We start from the raw sequence: 17,891 nt of genomic DNA, 5'->3' as shown, positions 1-17,891 counted from the left end.
CAATAGTAGCCCGTCAGTGGTATAGTGCTGAATAAACATATTATACATTAATAAGCTACCCATGACCATTTAAAACTATTCTCATTTTGTGTTCATCATATTTAAAATTTATTTATTAAGACACATTTGATAAACTCAAGTAAAGTAAGTTAAGTTTAAGACAAATAAATACATAACCATATTACAACAAAAGCTTTAAATATGACCATGACCATTTAAAACTATTCTCATTTTGTGTTCATACATATTTAAAATTTATTTATTTAGACACATTTAATAAACTCAAGTAAGTTTAGTTTAAAACAAATAAATACATAACCATATTACAATTAAAGCTTTAAATAATAAAAAAACATTACTACTTTATTTGTCCCTTTCGTAGAAAAGTAGAAACTGTATTGGGTTGAGCCACACTGTAATCATGATTATGCATCAGCCATTCTATTATAATAATGTCGTTATAATATTCACAAATGTTGTGAAGAGTGGTGCAAGCATAAACAATTCTTGTAGCAAAGTTAATATCGCATTTCGTACGTTTGTAAATGACACAGAATCGAGTTTTAACGCGTCCAAAAGCATTTTCAACTACTCTGCTAGCTCCGCAAAGTATTTTATTGTAGTTTTTTTGAACTTCACTAAGCTCCAAATATTCAGGATACGGTTTTAACAAATGACGCGTTAAAGGAAATGCTGAATCACCTATCAAACATAGTGGAACAACCGCCCAGCTCTTTTTAACATTTATCAAAAAGATTTGATTCTAAAATTGTTTTCAAAGAAGAATTCTGCAAAATATAGCTGTCATTATTTCTACCAGGCGATCCAACACTTGTATAAATGAAACGGTATCTACAGTCTACAACGGCAAAAAGTACAATGGAATACCACCCTTTATAATTATAATAAGAAATTGCTTGATCTTTAGAGTCTGAAATAGGGATATGGCATCCATCAAAAGCTTTAACGCATTGGGGAAAACCAAGAATAGCTTCGAAATCTCTACTATTATTTATTTAAATTTTCTTCTGACTATGGAAATTTAACATATTTTACTACTGAAATAGGTTCACCCATAGTTGTGGTAGTTTTGCTTAAATGTGGATGCAATTCATTAACTAGGAAATTAAATGTGTTACAATTTACTCGAAAATGTTCTTTAAATTCACATTCCTCCATTTGATTAAAAATATCATTAAACCATTGAGAACTTTTCAGCTTAACCCAAACTTTTCTTTCAATTAGATCCTCTCACTAATTTAACTTAAAGGAGGCTAAATTTAAATATGAAAATGGGTAGGTGATTGATTCATCATCGATTAATGTTCTACTTGATGATCAAAGTACGGCCAAAACGCTTTCCATGTTTTTCTAATAGTTTTTTCCTTCAACAATATCTCCTTATAAACTATAAAAATAAAAAACTATATAAATACCTTACATAACAATACTCCCTAAAAAATATATAAATACCTTACATATAATATTTATTATATTACAATTCAAGGCAAATTAGAACACATTGTTAAAAACCGATTGTTAGAATTAATACAGCATTATTTGTTAACAAAAATAAAAATGACACATGTAATGCAATTTGTATAGATAAAAAAACAAATTACGTTGGCATAATAAAAAAACATCACTATAATTCATCTACAGGCTTGTATCATATCGCAAAGAAAATATTTCTTTGGTTAAAAATACTAAATATATATATAGCATAGAGATCCAAAAAAAAATATTTGTACCATAAAAAATACACTTTGTTAAAATAATATGACAAATTGAAAAAATATCACCAGAGATGCATTTTAAATGCTTGAAATCACAAAGTAAAAATTCCTTTGATAATAGTAATATGACAACATAAAAAACATATATAAATAGAGATTCATCTACCTTTTGTCTTTAACATAATTAATTACTTAAGAGATATCTTGACTAATAGAACATCTTATTTTTTTATAAAGAATTTATAATATTCTACTTGGGCTCTAGACACTTCTACTTGGGCTTGAGATGCATTTTCAATTATACGCACATATGCTCTAAAGCAGCAACCTCTCTGATTCATAGCTCTTATGAACGGATTTGAACATCTAGATTTTTATTTGCTATTTTTAAAAATTCTGAAGAGAAATTTGCTTTTTATTTGTTCTTACCAATTTAGTTTTTGCTATTTTATTTAAAGTTTTTTCATCATCAGAGTTCTTTCGTTTATTGCAGCCGGATGTAGATTGAGTTGGTTCCTCATCAGGAATAGTGACAATAGATTTCACATTACTTGTATCATCCAAAGCTTCAATATTTAAAATACCGATAGTCTCCTTGCCATCTTCTATTGGTTTAATATGTAATTAAAAAATACACATTAAAAAATTACACATATGAGAAATGATTATAAATCTTATTTCAAACAAAATTTCTCTTGACTTTGAAAGACTTGACTTGAAGTCATTTTACTCTCCCCCTTCTCCCCCCCCCCCCCCAAACAGAAGGGATCTATATAGAAAATAGCATTTTATAAATTGATCTCTTGCCAATATTAAAAGATCCCTTTTTATAATTTGAAAACATATTATATGCTTTTGATCTTTATGTTTTAAGTCTGACAAATGTTGCAAAATTAAGAACTTCTTAAACCTAATATAGTAAAAACATTTAACATTCTTGTATATATTACTTTAAAAATATATATATAGCACTTTAAAATATACAGTAATAAATTATACTAAGCTTACATGATCATCTTGAAAATCTTGACTAGAAAAGTTTTGACTTTGAGATAAAAGGTCATTGTCAAGGGAAGCTTCACCACCTATTATTTTGGCAACAATATTGTAAGGCCACTATTAACTAGGAGTTCCTCCCGATGAACCTACTTGAAGTTTTTCTCGTCTATGAAAAATATACTTAAATATAAGTTAATATACATAAATATAAGTAAATATAAGCACATCATTAACACTATATAATATGAATCAAATAACTTTAAATGTGACAATTAAAAATTATTAATGAGCTGTAAATCTACAATACTGAATAAGAATAAGTAATTTTTAAATTAACACTCAGTTACAAACTAAATTGCAATTAGATATTATTATACATGTTAACTTTGTAAAATACTTTCAGCATTTCAGTAAGGTATCATACATTAAATATAGAATATGATAATATACATTATATATAGAATATGATACATATATTAAATATAGAATCCTCAAATTACTAATTTTAGATTGAATTTGAGATCCAGTTAACAGAGGTATGATGTTAAATGTGTTTGAAAATTCAGCTACCATTTGTTTGTAAACATTTGTGTTTCTTCTTGCAGATATTATCACTTTGTAATTATCTTTCCACAAATCTAATAATACTTTTGTGTTAGCAATATTCCATGCAAATTTATTTACAGGAGATATGCAAAGACCAGTATGTGTTGTACTGGCATCAATACTGTCTTTATCTGAATGCTGAGACATTGTGTAAAATTAAAGTTTTACCTACTTAAAAGGATAAGTACATTTAGCAACAAGCTTGTACAATCTAGCAACAATAACAATAACAAAAAGAAAGAAAAGAAATACTTAATAATAGAATTAATAATAGAAGGTTAAACTTTACAATTGGTATAAATGTTATGGGCTTATTAAATAATTTAATGTTATAGGCTTAATAAATAATGGGCTTACTAAATAATTTATTAAACTGCTAAAAACTGGTAGCCAAGAGAACAGAAACTTTCAAATGCTAGTTTTATTCTTATTATTACTTTTCCATGCAAAGTAAAAATTATGTCATTTAACAACATTGATCTGTCAACACTATTGTTTGTTTTTATTTTTAAATGTCAATAATTGTAGCACACTGTGGCAAAGATATAGGGTACAGTCCTATCAATGGTCAATCAATAATATATATTCTGAATAAAGGTCTTACTTTCATAAGGATAATGCAGAGATCAAGGACTAAAAACTCTAGCTAAGATGACAACAACTTTATAAAAAGAAGAGTTTGAGCCTTTTGCAACAAATTTGCAACTTGCGATGCATTTTTATTGTGTCATTTAGCTTATACGGTATTTTAAAATAGTTGAATTTAGGCCACCATATTTTATACAAAAACTAATAAATGTTCCGGAAAATTTATTTGTTCTGGGTTGGCGGGACGGTACAAAAGTTCCTCAAATGTTCCGTGAATTTTTGTTTAAGTTGTGTTCACAAGAGAGGACATTTGTTCATGGTCCATGTTCCACGGAATGTTCCGTCAAATGTACCCTCGTGTGAATAACCTATAAGGGGCCGCCTATACATTACGTACGCACCGAGGGGGGAGGGGGTATCCCAAGTTGAATAACTTGCTTACGAGTGCGTATGTGGGAGGGGATGGTTCAACAAATGTATGTACGCAAACGCAAAAAATTGAGGTGGTGGTTCACGTTCACTTTCCCATTAATAAAAGGTGAACGCCGCTCATGTTCATGGTCTTTTAAGGTTATAAAGGTTGAACAGTGCGAAAAAAAAAGTGATCACGCTCGTGTGTGTGGATGGAATTGGTGTCGGAGGTTTAGACCACTAAGCATATGAAACTTATATGGGGGTGGGGGTTGAGACCACCAAGCAAACGAACGCATGGGGAAGGGTATAAAAATGTACGAGGTGAACAAGGGGAGGGGGTCAAAATTTGGAGATTTTTGCGTACACAACATATGAATGGCTCTTAACTTACAATGGCATTAGTTTTTTATATCCAGGTCTCCTTATACAACTTATGCTGTTGTATTCTAAATGAAATTCTAGTCAGCGTATCTGATTTTTTAGTACAGTGATGTTTTTTGGTTTCATGCAAGTCAAAACAATTTTTTTGCATCATAGTGTAATGCTTAAATGCATACTTTGGTTACTTTTGAAAATTTGATTTATATTTGGTTACTATAGAAAATTATTGAAACATAATTTTCAACTTGTTTCTAAGTGCAGAGACCTTGTTTGTCAATGCTCGTGTTTCGGAGTTAAAGAGTTGAGATAGGATTGTAACTACAATTAAATTAGCCTCCTTGACTGAAGTGGTCTTCTCGACTTTTAAGAGGTGTATTAAAAAAAAAAAAAATCATCTAGCGTATATTTAATCTAAGATCGGCTAATTATAAATTAATTTTTTCAACGCAGAGTGTTTCAACAGCTTGATATTATATTTGATAGTAAGTTACTACGCATTCATTAAAATTAATAAGGTATAGTGTAGCTGGAGGGAGAACAAAGTAAAAATAACTTATTTTTTATGCCATTTACAAAATGTATTTTATATTTCTGTATTTAGATTAAAGCTATCTGATTTTAAATCCGGCAAAAATACTATAGTATATAAATAAGTCCTGGAGAGATTTAATATTTTCCTTGACAAAAAAAATTTCTTTAAAAACGTAACAAACCTGTAAGCGGCTATGATAGTTTAGAATACTAGAGTTAGTAATTTCATAAGTGAATTTTTTAATGACACTTTCAATAGACATTCAAAACATTGCTCCCTAGTTTGGTGCGGCGACCAAACTAGGGAGCAATGTTTGATAATTGGTCTTATAAAAGTAGTAAATGCACGTACTAAGTGTTGCACAATATTGCGCACGTGCCTAAAACCTAAATGCTTTTTTTTTATGTTATGTATATTTTTTCTCAACGCATGTAGCTCTCCTGTCTTGTCTCTCTTGCATGCTCTAAAATTTTACAAAAATCGCTCGCTTGTCATCTTATTAAATTAAATGCTCTAAAATTTAGAAATTTAAATCCTGTAAAATTTAACACTTTATCACTCACTTGTTATCTTGTCTTCTCTTCTACTTTGTATCACTTTACTTGAGTTTATTATAAAAGATGCATATTATATTAGCAGTTGTTATTTGATTATATTAAAGTAGAACATTGACTACGCGAGCTATTATTGAAATATAAGCTAGATTAAATTGTATTCTAACTATTTATTTATTATGTAAAATAAAAAATTTACTTTACTGAAGCAAAACAAATGTAACAAAAACAAAGCAGATAAACCATTCACTTTTTTCTAAACCATATACTAATTTTTCAAACCGTTTACTTTTTTCAAACCGTTCACTTTAATTTTTTGTTTAACCTTATCCCGGTTAACTTAAAATAAGATGAGCAAATTTAAATAGTCGATTATTATAATAACCTATAATTTTATATTAATATTACAACAATTGTTATTAAAAATAAAATCTATTTACTTTTAAACTGATATTCGGGTGGCCATTGATAAATAGTCTCACTTTGTATTTCTAGGACCAAAACAATTTTCCTATTTTTGCTTTTACTATTTTTTTCTAAACTGATTTTTTTATTTTTTTACATGAAAAGCATCGGGGCTTTACAACCTATTTATAAAGTTCCTTCATCACCTTTATTGAAAAGTATATGTAATAAGAAAGTATAATAAATAAATAAAGTTGTAATAAAGTTGTATATGTAATAAAACATAATATATAATTAAGGTTGCGTAAGACTTACAAAAAATTAAATTTCATTTTTACAAAAAAACAGCAAGATTTTAGAATTAAGTTATCAAGTTAAGTTCAACTATTATTCCCGCTTAAGAAGATAAAAACGTAAAGCGATTATTAACACACGCAAAAAAAGAAGTGACTTGATGCATAATGAATAAATCATATCTCTTTTTTGAGAGAAGCCCAAGTCATCATCATCTTTATCATCAGCTGGTTAAGTAATGCAACTCTGATTTGCAATACTTTTGCAAGTCTTACGCAAACCTGATGAGTACTTGAAAAATAAAAATAACAAATATTATTTAATCGTTTAGAATAAACTTCCTAAAGTTAAATTCAACTTCAATTATTTCACGCTTGTGAAGATGAAAACGTTAAATTATCTTAAAAAAGTGTTAAGTTATCAAGCAAAAAAAAAAAAAATGAAACAATTTAATTATTTGAACATTACAAAAAAAAATTAAAAATAAATACTGTGCGCAACAAAGAAAATATATTTTAGGTGATTAAATGCGTAAAATATAAACAGACTTGATAAAACTAAGCAATTCTTGACAACTTTTAGAGCTCGGTTTGAATCACTCTTTTGATGTAATCCACAGGGTTAACTATAAAAAAATGTTTAAAAATTCAGTCAGCATACTATTTTCTAAACGGAAATTACTATGAAAATAAAAAAATAGAAGCAAACCTTTTCCTTTGCAGCTTTCAATTGCATTTCTTAAGAAATCGATATATCGATTAAGCTCATTATCAACGTTCAATAAAATCGCACTTTTTTCAATTAGCATATCATAAACATCCCATACTTTACCAACTAAAACACCTGGCATGCAGTTAACGACATTTCTTACTTGGCTTATTGCTGAATTTACGGTAACCTGGGTAGGGGATAAGTACAACGTTGAGTCTTTTTCGATTTCCAAAATCATGATGTTCATTAAGTCCTCGCTACAATTGCATTCTAGACAAAATTAAAAATTGTGGTGAGGCTTAATATTAACAATTATTCGCGTAATTATAAACAAAAGCAAGAATATTTATATAATTTTAGTTAATTCAAGAATGTTCTATAAACAAATAGCTTATAACTTTTCATTATATCAATCATGATATCGATATATTATTATTATAAATAATCTACAATAGAAGTAGTTAGCATCTATGAACTGCATATCTTACGTCATCTATGAACTGCATATCTTACGTCATCTATGAACTGCATATCTTACGTCATCTATGAACTGCATATCTTACGACGCCTTGCTATACTAGACTTTATTTTAGTGGAGCAACAAAAATTTTCGATTTTTTTTTAAATTTGTTGACAGAATGTGTGGAAACAACAGAGAAAGGCAAGGTATTCGATTGTGATGCCATGATGCAAAGTTATGTCTATGCGAGTTATTTGAAGTTTTTCTGACAATGGCATGGTTGTTGAGATTGTTTTGTAAGTTTCCTGCAGTACAATTTGAAAAATAAGAGGGTGTTATATTTGGATTTAGGAACTTGACCTCATTAAAATTCTTGTCGATTTTAAAATACTGAATCAAATCGCCTCTCATTCATCGTTCTGAAAGTGTAGTTAATCGTAAATTTACCAATCGAGATTCGTTGTTCATATTTCTTAATCGAGGAACTAGTTTAGTTGCTCTGAACCTTTATGTGAAAGATAATGCTTAACATTTTAAAGTCAAATGTGAGTTTTGAATACCATAAACATTCGAAAGTTCGAAAGTTCCAAAACCATAATGATGAGTATTCAAATCGTAAATCGTATTCAAATCTACGATTTGAACAAAAAACACTCTTGATTTTTGTTCAAATCGTATTTACACAAAAGTACACTCGTGATTTTTGTTTTAGTGACATAAAGTTTTACGCTGCTTCTAAATCAATTTTCTAAAATAATTATAGCTTTTCAATACTACACTGGTAAGTATGTTGCAATTTTTAAATATTTTTGTCCTCTTTAAAGATGTAGTATTTTGATCTGCATCTAATTAGTTCACTGAATGTTACTTTTGTTCCCTGAATATTACCTTTAATTATTTGTATTTTAAAAATTAAAAAAACGTGGAGCTATGCTTCGAAATATGACAAAATATATTATAACTTAAAGTATACCAATATATGAGCTATGATAGAATGCTCTAAATTATGGCTTCAACTAGAGGGTTAAGCGTGCTGGTTAAATGCTTCTCCACGGTGCTCTGTGGTAAGACCGTTAGGCCTTCTTGAATCACCTTAAAAACTAGACAAATTATTATTAATTAAAGTTAAAAAATTAATCAATATAAAAATAAAAAATACCATTGTATCTTGATTCGAAGTAGTCAGCATTCCATTTTGTCAATAGTCTGATTGATACATTTAGAATTGTTTCATCGATATTTAAGTTTTTGTAACATGGTACAAAATTCATAAAGTCGCTGTTTGTCTTGTTGCATATAAAATCTTTCATTACCTTGGTATCTAAAGTATTTTTAACAAAATATATTATTATTATTATTATTATTATTATTATATAAATTGGTTTTATAGTAAACAGTGTTGACATTAAAATTCATTTTTAAGTTTAAAGCTTTTAGCCTTAACTATTTCAGTTTTAAGCCGACTTAATTTACTTTTATTAAAATTTATTTTAAAAAAAATTAAAGACTAATTACTTAGTTAAATATTTAATTAATAAAGTATAACTACACATACTTATTTAGAAAAAGTTCAAAATTTTTCTTTTCTTATCAGATTACTGTGGACGGAGGATTTTTTGATGTTTTGGATATGACATTTTAAGCCTTTTTAAAAAACTCCAAATTTAGGTATGTTCACGCTGATTCTAAATGACAATGTTTTAAAAAAATTGCGGCTTTTTTCTAACATCCATTTGGAATAGCCATGAATATATGCAAATTACAGATATATCTATCATTGTGATAGAGTTATCACTATGTCAAGTGTTATATTTGAAACATCAAAAAATCCTGCATCCACCCCTGTTACTTTTGCTTTATTTTTTATTATCTATTACCAATAACAATCATAGTTTAAGTACATTTGACTTGAAGATGTTTGACCACCTAATAAAATATTAGAGTTCTGATATTAATAGTGAGATTTTGATATTAGACATAATATTGTTTCAAGATGTTATAACTGACCATTGATATTGCTGAAAAATAAGTAAAATAATCATTATGAGCAACCTGCTATTATTGTTCGGTATTCTATTTATTAAAGATTTTTAATAAGTTACTGTTCACAAAACAGCAACAACAACAACAGCCAGAGGCTAGCTTAAAAAAATTACTTTGTTGTTGTTGTCAGGGCTGTCCCGAAAAGGTCTCTCATGGAGGGGGGGGTGTCGCATGTATTTTTTGCCAACTAGAGACACCAAAAAAAAAAAAGGTCCTCAATACTTGAAATTTGCTAACTATAGTTCAAAACTTGCTAACTTAAATGCTAAATATGCCAACTCCAATGCTTATATGACAGCTTTAGGTGGGAGGGACACCCCTTAATCCCCTGTTTGGGACGGCCCTGGTTGTTCTAGTAGAAGAAAATTGCTATATTTTTATTTCCAAGAACTTTTACTCAATTTATTGTATAAGTTGATTTTCATGTTTTTATCATCTTCGGTAACTACACATATGTTTGTTTTTGAAATTTTAGAATTCAAATTTTGGCTTTCTATTCATGTTAGACTATAAATAACTAATAATAAAAGTAAACAGCAGAAGATCTAGGGTTATTTCATATTTCAGGTAATATATATATATATATATATATATATATATATATATATATATATATATATATATATATATATATATATATATATATATATATAGCTTGGTGAATAAGCTCAGGAGTGTGTCAGGACAACTTTCTTTTTACCAATGTGCTCACGGTGTCTTAAGAACTAGAATTTTATCATGGTGCTTTATGAGACGCTAGCGAAGCCAAGAGAATACTCTTCTGTATTAACGTAGGCTTTTGCTTCATGCTCAAAATGATTATAATTGAACTTTACATCTTGCAAGTAAATGAAAAGAGATCGGTAAACTCTTCAATAACACCCAAATACCACCCAAATAACACCCAGGTCAGTATCATTGATTAGAAGTATTTTTAACCTTTTTGTGATAGTACACGAATAAAGAAAACTTAGGGATTGCAGCAACAACCTAGTTTTCCTTCTTTTTTTTCAGCTAACTCTTTAACCCGATTACAACAGATTTTATTAATGATGCAGCCTAACGGCTTCAAAATAAGCTCGTACATTATTGTCTATTTAACTAAATATTTTTTTATCTTTTTTTAAATAATAGTTTTTATATAGTATCTCTCATAAATTTCAAATATAGTAGTATCTCTCATAAATTTTACATATATGCTAAATAATAAATAAAATAATGCTTAAAGAAATTGATTATAATTTAAAAGTAAATAAGTATATTGTTAAATATATTATTAAGTAAGATGTTAATATATTATAAGCTGTCTCGTCAGGAAACATAATTTTCGTTAGTTTTTGAAGCTTTATCATTGACATAAATTAACATAATTAATTAGAACATTAACATAAGTTACAAAGCTTTTAGTGTAGATCTTTGTGGAACTTCACATGATGTATTTAGAAAATTGCTTAAAGAAGATCCTTTAACGTGGAGAAGTTGTTTGCGATGGCATTATAAATTTGCCTGTGATGCCATATGATTTAGTTTTTAAAAAACTATCTTACTGTAAATAGTTTCAAACGCCTTTGGTAAGTCTACAAAGATTCTGTATTTAGATTCTAAAAAGACCTTTCAAACCAATTAGTTATACTTCTAATATTGGTTGATAATTAGAACGGTTTATCAGAAATAATTGATCGTCAAATGATTGGAGATTTGAATTGGTGAAAAGTGTTATATAAAGACATATTTTTTGTTGACATACTTTGGTATCAACATTGATAGAGTAAAGAAATTTGAAAAATGATCAGAAGCATCGCTTTTTATCACCTTTTTTTAAGAGATTCGTTAAAAATATCGATTATAATGTTACTGTTAAAGCAGCTGACGTTGAAGTTACGCTAGTTAGTTTATTTATGAGTGAAATTGCTCCATTTTCAAATAAGTCTATTTAAAACCTTTTGATGTTATTAATATTAAGGCAATTGAAGACATAGGTGCAAAAAAGATAGATGTAATGATCGAGGTGTGTAAAAATTTCGATTGACTCATATGTGCTTAACAAAATGTTTAGTTTAGTCAGAACAAAATTGAAAAAGTCTGGGTTGTGATGTCCTTTGATGAATATTAAAAAAAAAATGGGTTCAATTGTACCAAAATATATTAGTTCAAGGTATGTATAATAAATTGAATAATTAGTACAGCATTGTGAGCAATTTATTTATTTTCACTGTTGATGTTATACAAATTAGAAATATGGAAACTTCTTGGATAAATAAAGAACTTAAATCTCTGGTTAGGAAAAGTAGAAATTTGAGATATATAAACTGTGCTCAAAAATGAAAAGATGCTAATTCAAATAATAAGTATAAAATACAATGTCAGATTGTAAATTCTGAAGTATAGAGTTTTAAAATAAATTACAAACAAGAATTTATTAAATAAGGAAAGCAAAATCTAAAATTCCTATATAATATTAACAATCAGTGAGGGATAAAAAATTCAATAAAAGCTTTACAAAAAGATAGTGGATGCATTTCACAAAATCCAGTTAAAATTGCTAATATTTTGAACAAATATTTTCAAAATGCATTTGTTGTTAATAGTGATAAAAACTGTGCTACAAACTGATTTATCTCCTGACAAAATTAGTTATATTGATGTTTGTAATCAGCTTCAGAGTCTTAACAAAAATAAAGTTTTTGGACATGATGAGCTTTACCCTGCCATGCAAAGAGTTCTTTAGAGGCGTGTGCACTTTCATTAAGAGTAAATTGTAATTGCGAATCCACTTTGTAAGTTTATAGGCTAATATCAAAGACATTTTCGGACATATCAAGGGCGTTTAATATTAGGCCGTTTTGTTACATGTCAATACACTATGACTCCAAATTTTTTTATTAAATTAAATCCTTGTCAACTTTTATTTCTCAAAATTTGTTTAGGGTAGAGTGGGGCATATAGGGACACTTAAGAAACAAATGCTAGCTGCGGATAAACTAATCGTCGTTAAAACTGTTTTTTATAAATTTCCTAACACTCATTGGTATAAGAAAATAAAAAGACAAAAAAATTTTTTTAAATAAGTTACAACAACCAAAGTAACGAAACTCTAGACTAGATAACTTTTACATTTTGCAAGTGGGTAGGGCAGTTAAAAAAAATAGGACAGTTAAAAAGCAGCTGTTATTCGTCAATTATAAAGCTTTAAAAATGACGAAAAATGAAGGCTATCAATCGTCTTAATATGTTCAGACATTAAACTCTCAAAAAGGTAACATACCCATAGAAATTACACGCCTCTACACTCCTACACCACAAAAAAGAAATAACAACTAACATATAAACTTTTTTTTTGTCTTTTATTATAAAATACCTCCGCTCTACTCTAACCTATATATTATTAAATTGGTTACTACTACTAAATTTGAAATTAAACAAAAAAATTTTATGGATCACAAAAATCACACAAAAAAATATCCTGAAGCTATTTGGCAACATATTTGAGCTGGCTCATTAGCAATACGCCAATGTAGAGCAAACTTAAATATGCCATATGTGTCAGCAGCTTTTCTAGTTTTAAGTTCCTTTTCACTTGAAGCCAAAACTAAATTTCATCCCATTTTGGATGATTGATCTTTCTTAAATCATTTCATAAATAAACGAAGTTATAAAAATTAGAACTTTTTTGGATTTATTACTAAATTGCTTTTCTAAATAAGAAAAATAATATTTTAAATTAAAAACAAAATCATTAAACTGTAAACAGCATCACCAAATGGTAGTAATATATTCAATTATATAAATAGCTTGTTGTCCCGATATGCCCCACTAAAGTAATTTTACTGAAATTATTACTATTCAAAAAGTTCAATTCTAAATATTTTTTTAAAACCAGATTCTTAAAGAGGATAAAAAATACTGTCTGAAAAATATTAACTTTTTATAAATTAAGCATATTCGCAATAGTTAAAGATAAATCTTTTGTCATTGTATCGGTTAAGAAAATACGAAATTTTTTTTTTCGCAAACTTGCTGATGCATTTGGGTACTTTTAATGCATATAAGTATTTCTAAAATTAAATTTTTTTACAATAATAAAGCGCAATAATTTAAAATGTTTAGTCAAAAAAAACTTTATTACTAATTGAAAACCATGTAAAATCTATGTGGCCAGAGGCGGATTTAGCCTTAAATTACTAAGTAAGTTATAATCAGTGACATATCCAGGATTTTTTTTTATGTTTTAGATAAATTTTTATTTTTATACTTATGTCAAATAATGATGCTTTTCAAAAAATTGCGACGGTTGGAGGCTGGGAACGAGCGTTCACAGCGTTAAAAAACATGATCATATAAAATTTGTAACCCTTTCAAATTGAGGGGGTTTATAATTTATATGGTCATAATTTTTGAACGCTGAAAAAAAATACTATGAAATTTAAAATTTATCGATAAATATAAGTCTAGTTGAGAATAGTACAAAAATTGTTTTATCAATTTGTTTCCCCTCGCGTTTGGGGTGGGGAGGGGGAGGGCTAAATTTAAGGGCTTTTTTGTTCCCAGCCTACAATCATCCCAATTTTTTGTAAAGCATCATTATTTGATGCTTTATAAAATTTTATTTGTTATACATAAGTATAAACATAAAAATGTTTGGAGTTTGCTCCTTGTCTGAAAGTTATCTTAAACACTAAAAAGTGCGGGATCCGTCACTGATTATAATTCAAAGAATTTTATTTTGAGTATCTAACCCTTTCTTCATTACACCTCACGTTTCCTAATTACAACTTTCGAATTTTTCTTGTAAAGGTGTAGAGGATACAATTCTAAACAAAATTAAAATTTATTATTATACAAAAAGTTTGCTAACAGAATATCAACAGAAATTTTTAAAGAAAAAACTGATGTACAACAAATCTATTGTAAACAATTGATTTTATAGCATTAAACATTGAAAATCATACTCTAGTTGATGTTGTTTTACTAGATTTTGCAAAGACGTTTGACACAGTAGCTCATTATAGATTTCTGCTAAGGCTAAAAAGTAATGGTATTAATGAATTAGTAATGAGATGTATAATACCTTTTTTCAGAAACTCGAGACATTACTTATTGTTATTTACATTAATGTTTTGAATGATACAATCAAAAACGCTATAAAGTTATATGCTTATGGTACTAAAATTCGATAAAAGATTCAAATATGTCAGATAAATCAAGGACGGTAAAACTCATATTGGTAAAACTCAAAAAACCAAATGCTAGAAATAATAAAGAAATTGTTTGTTAGCTTCAATTGTCGACTTATGAGATCTCATTATTATGTATTGACATTCATTTGCCCACTTCTTGCGATTGAAAAAATTCAGTAAAGTGCTAATAAACTTTTTTATAAATTAGCAGTCTCAAATATGAAGATCAACTCATTGCCTAAGGCTCAACAACTCTAACTAAGAAAAGAAAAATGGGAGATTTGAACTAGATTTGGTGTTGACAAGATAAAAAGTGGAAAAGGTTTTCCGTTTTTTAAATATTGTTTAAAAGGGTATTGCTTTAAATAGAACACAAAATTTGCTTAACATCCTTCAAAAAGAACATTTTCTTTTTAAAAGAATTGCAAATACATAGAACTTACTTCCGATTGAAGTTGTAACAGTGAAATCCGTTAATTGTTTTAAAGGAGCTCTTAGTTGCTACCTGAGTAGCAATCAAGCAAAATTGCTGTCGCAATGTGCACAAAAACACGCTGGCTAGCTTTGTCCTGCACAACATTAATTGTAATTACTATTACTTTTTAATTATATATTTATTAAAGTGCTCTGAGAATACTTAACGGTCATATCACTGAGCCTCGCGGAAGAGTGAGGACCAAAATGTTATGCAAACCTATAACCATGGAAAGAACATAACTCTAACCCCTGCGTCACGGCTGCAGTGGTTAAAGTTCTGTCTCAATACAAAAAAGCTACTGTTTTTATTGAGATCCACGTTAATCTACTTTAAAATCTACCATTACTTGAGTTTCAGCGCTACCATTACTTGAGTTTGATGCGACTTAATCTATATTTTTAAATCAATACATTGTTTTCATATAGTTAATGATATATATCTACCAAGATTTATTAACTCCTTGTCTCCTGGCCACCATTCTAAAAAATGGCGTGAGCATGTTACAAACTGTCTTCCAAGACACTATCATTTGTATAATAGATCAGGAAAATACTGGAACAAACTACCTGAGCAAATAGCTTTCTACATCACTTCACTTTCTTTCAAAAGTAGACTAGACTCCTGGTTGCAGAAAAAATTTTCGAACAAATATTTATAAAACTAGTTGTTTATAGTGGGGTGCTTTCCCTGCTCGCTATATGTATACATTATATATAAAATTACGGCTACAACTATGATAAATAATAACAATAATTGATAATAAAAATATTTTTCCAAAATAAATTAGAAAATTTTTTAATTATTTAGGGCAAATAACAGCCCTTAAAATCTTTTATAAGTTTATTTTTAAAATTCAGTGTCATTTTATTGACAACACATTATGGGGTGCCTAAGCATTATTTAAATTTAACTAAACTTTTTTTAACTGATTTAGAAATGTTGTTTCCGACAGAATCAGAAATGTTGTTTTCAACATAATTTTTTTAACGAATTATATTGAAAACAACCAAAATGATTTTAATGAAAACTTTGAATTTATTTTTATATGATTATGTTATTTCATTAACAAAAATCAAATTATGATGAATATAGCTCAAGTATAAATAATCTTCATATTCATTTTTCATGTTTTTCTTTTTGTAATAGTTGTTTTTTTTTTCCAAAAGATACAAGAACTTTATTAAAAATGCTTATGACAGGAAAAAAAAAATTAATGGAAAGTTTATTTACTTTGGAAATTTGCTAGTGTTGAAAGAAGTTAAAACATATTGACTATTTTGAAAACGATAATAAAACTTGAACTCTAAATCAGTGTTGGTATTCTTTCCATGTTTCCGAATCAATGAGTATTCGGTTATGGCTTATTCTTGCAGAACATGTTATACTATAATAGTTATAATATTTGAATAGCAAAATATATTATCTATAGTATTCTTAAAATATTTATTTATAATTAGTATAAATAATATATCTATAATATTTATAACAAGTTAAAGTTATAGCATAATTATAGTTTTAACTGTAATATATTGATAACAGTTAAAATTATAACATAATTATATACTACTTCCGTCACTTGTTGAACAGTTTTCATAAGATATTATTTTATACTTACAAGTTTCAGGACAAGGAACGTTTTCACAATGTGTGTTTTGCAGATTTTGTAAGTTAGGATCACACGTATCATTCGCTCCAGTTGAGTTACAAACAGTATAGTTAACTGTTCTAGTGCCTTCTCCACAGCTCGTCGAACATGGAGTAACCTGGCACGGAACAATCCAGTTCCCTTTTTGATAAAAACACAACAATTTACAAATTATTTTAAAAGTAATGTAAAATTAAAACCACTTTTCTATTTGTTTTACCTGATTCACATCCAATAAAGTTAGATGCAAGCACAACAGCAGAAAAAAATACCTTAAAAAAAAAAAAAAATTTTATTTAACCCTAGATGTACTTTACAATTATTTTTCAATATATTTGTTTTATAAAATATATGACATAAAATAATAAATGTTTGATTTTTATTACCCAATTCATTTTTACAACTATTATGTGATTCTTCGAACAATAACAATTTTCTTTAAAAATATTAGCGCAAACCAAACTTGCACAAAAAAAACTTTAAAATATAATCCTAAGATTACTCATCGACCGATTATACAATTTATATAGAAGTATTTTTGAAGGTTTAACAAAATAATTATCATTAATTCCTATAATATAAAATAACCAATCAGAAATATGTTAGCAAAACAACTCGGTCTAACAAAAACTGTCGTAATGTATATTTATATAAATGATAAACATAGTTTATAAAATAAAAAAAATTACCAATATTTTACCAAAATGTCTGTAAAATCATTATTCAATATTTAATATTATATTATTCTTATATATTAAAATTTATTTTATAGAAACTTATTTACAAAACCTGTAGTTTCCGAAATTCTGATCAGAATTTACGGATCTTACAAAGCAAATCTATATTTTAAGCGATATAGTATCTATAA

General features: G+C 27.8%; 1 protein-coding gene and 1 long non-coding RNA gene across 2 annotated transcripts; both read right to left on the bottom strand.

Annotated features, from left to right (window-relative positions):
* Positions 1-230: 230 nt before the first annotated feature.
* LOC136082259 (uncharacterized) lies at positions 231-4,095 on the bottom strand. Its single transcript, XR_010639530.1, has 3 exons — positions 3,207-4,095; positions 2,745-2,901; positions 231-1,408 (listed from the first exon to the last, which is right to left on the bottom strand). It is a non-coding gene; the product is annotated as an uncharacterized LOC136082259 (long non-coding RNA).
* Positions 4,096-6,997: 2,902 nt separating this feature from the next.
* LOC100207118 (uncharacterized) lies at positions 6,998-17,553 on the bottom strand. Its single transcript, XM_065800867.1, has 6 exons — positions 17,410-17,553; positions 17,244-17,295; positions 16,994-17,164; positions 8,840-9,001; positions 7,218-7,490; positions 6,998-7,134 (listed from the first exon to the last, which is right to left on the bottom strand). The coding sequence occupies exons 1-6, from the start codon at positions 17,416-17,418 to the stop codon at positions 7,088-7,090; spliced, it is 714 nt and encodes a 237-aa protein (XP_065656939.1). The 5' UTR covers positions 17,419-17,553; the 3' UTR covers positions 6,998-7,087.
* Positions 17,554-17,891: the final 338 nt, after the last annotated feature.

The sequence above is a fragment of the Hydra vulgaris genome, chromosome 07, assembly GCF_038396675.1.
Source record: "Hydra vulgaris chromosome 07, alternate assembly HydraT2T_AEP".
NCBI lineage: Eukaryota > Metazoa > Cnidaria > Hydrozoa > Anthoathecata > Hydridae > Hydra > Hydra vulgaris.
The sequence above is the reverse complement of the archived record's forward strand: the minus strand, read 5'-3'. Positions and strand labels throughout refer to the sequence as shown.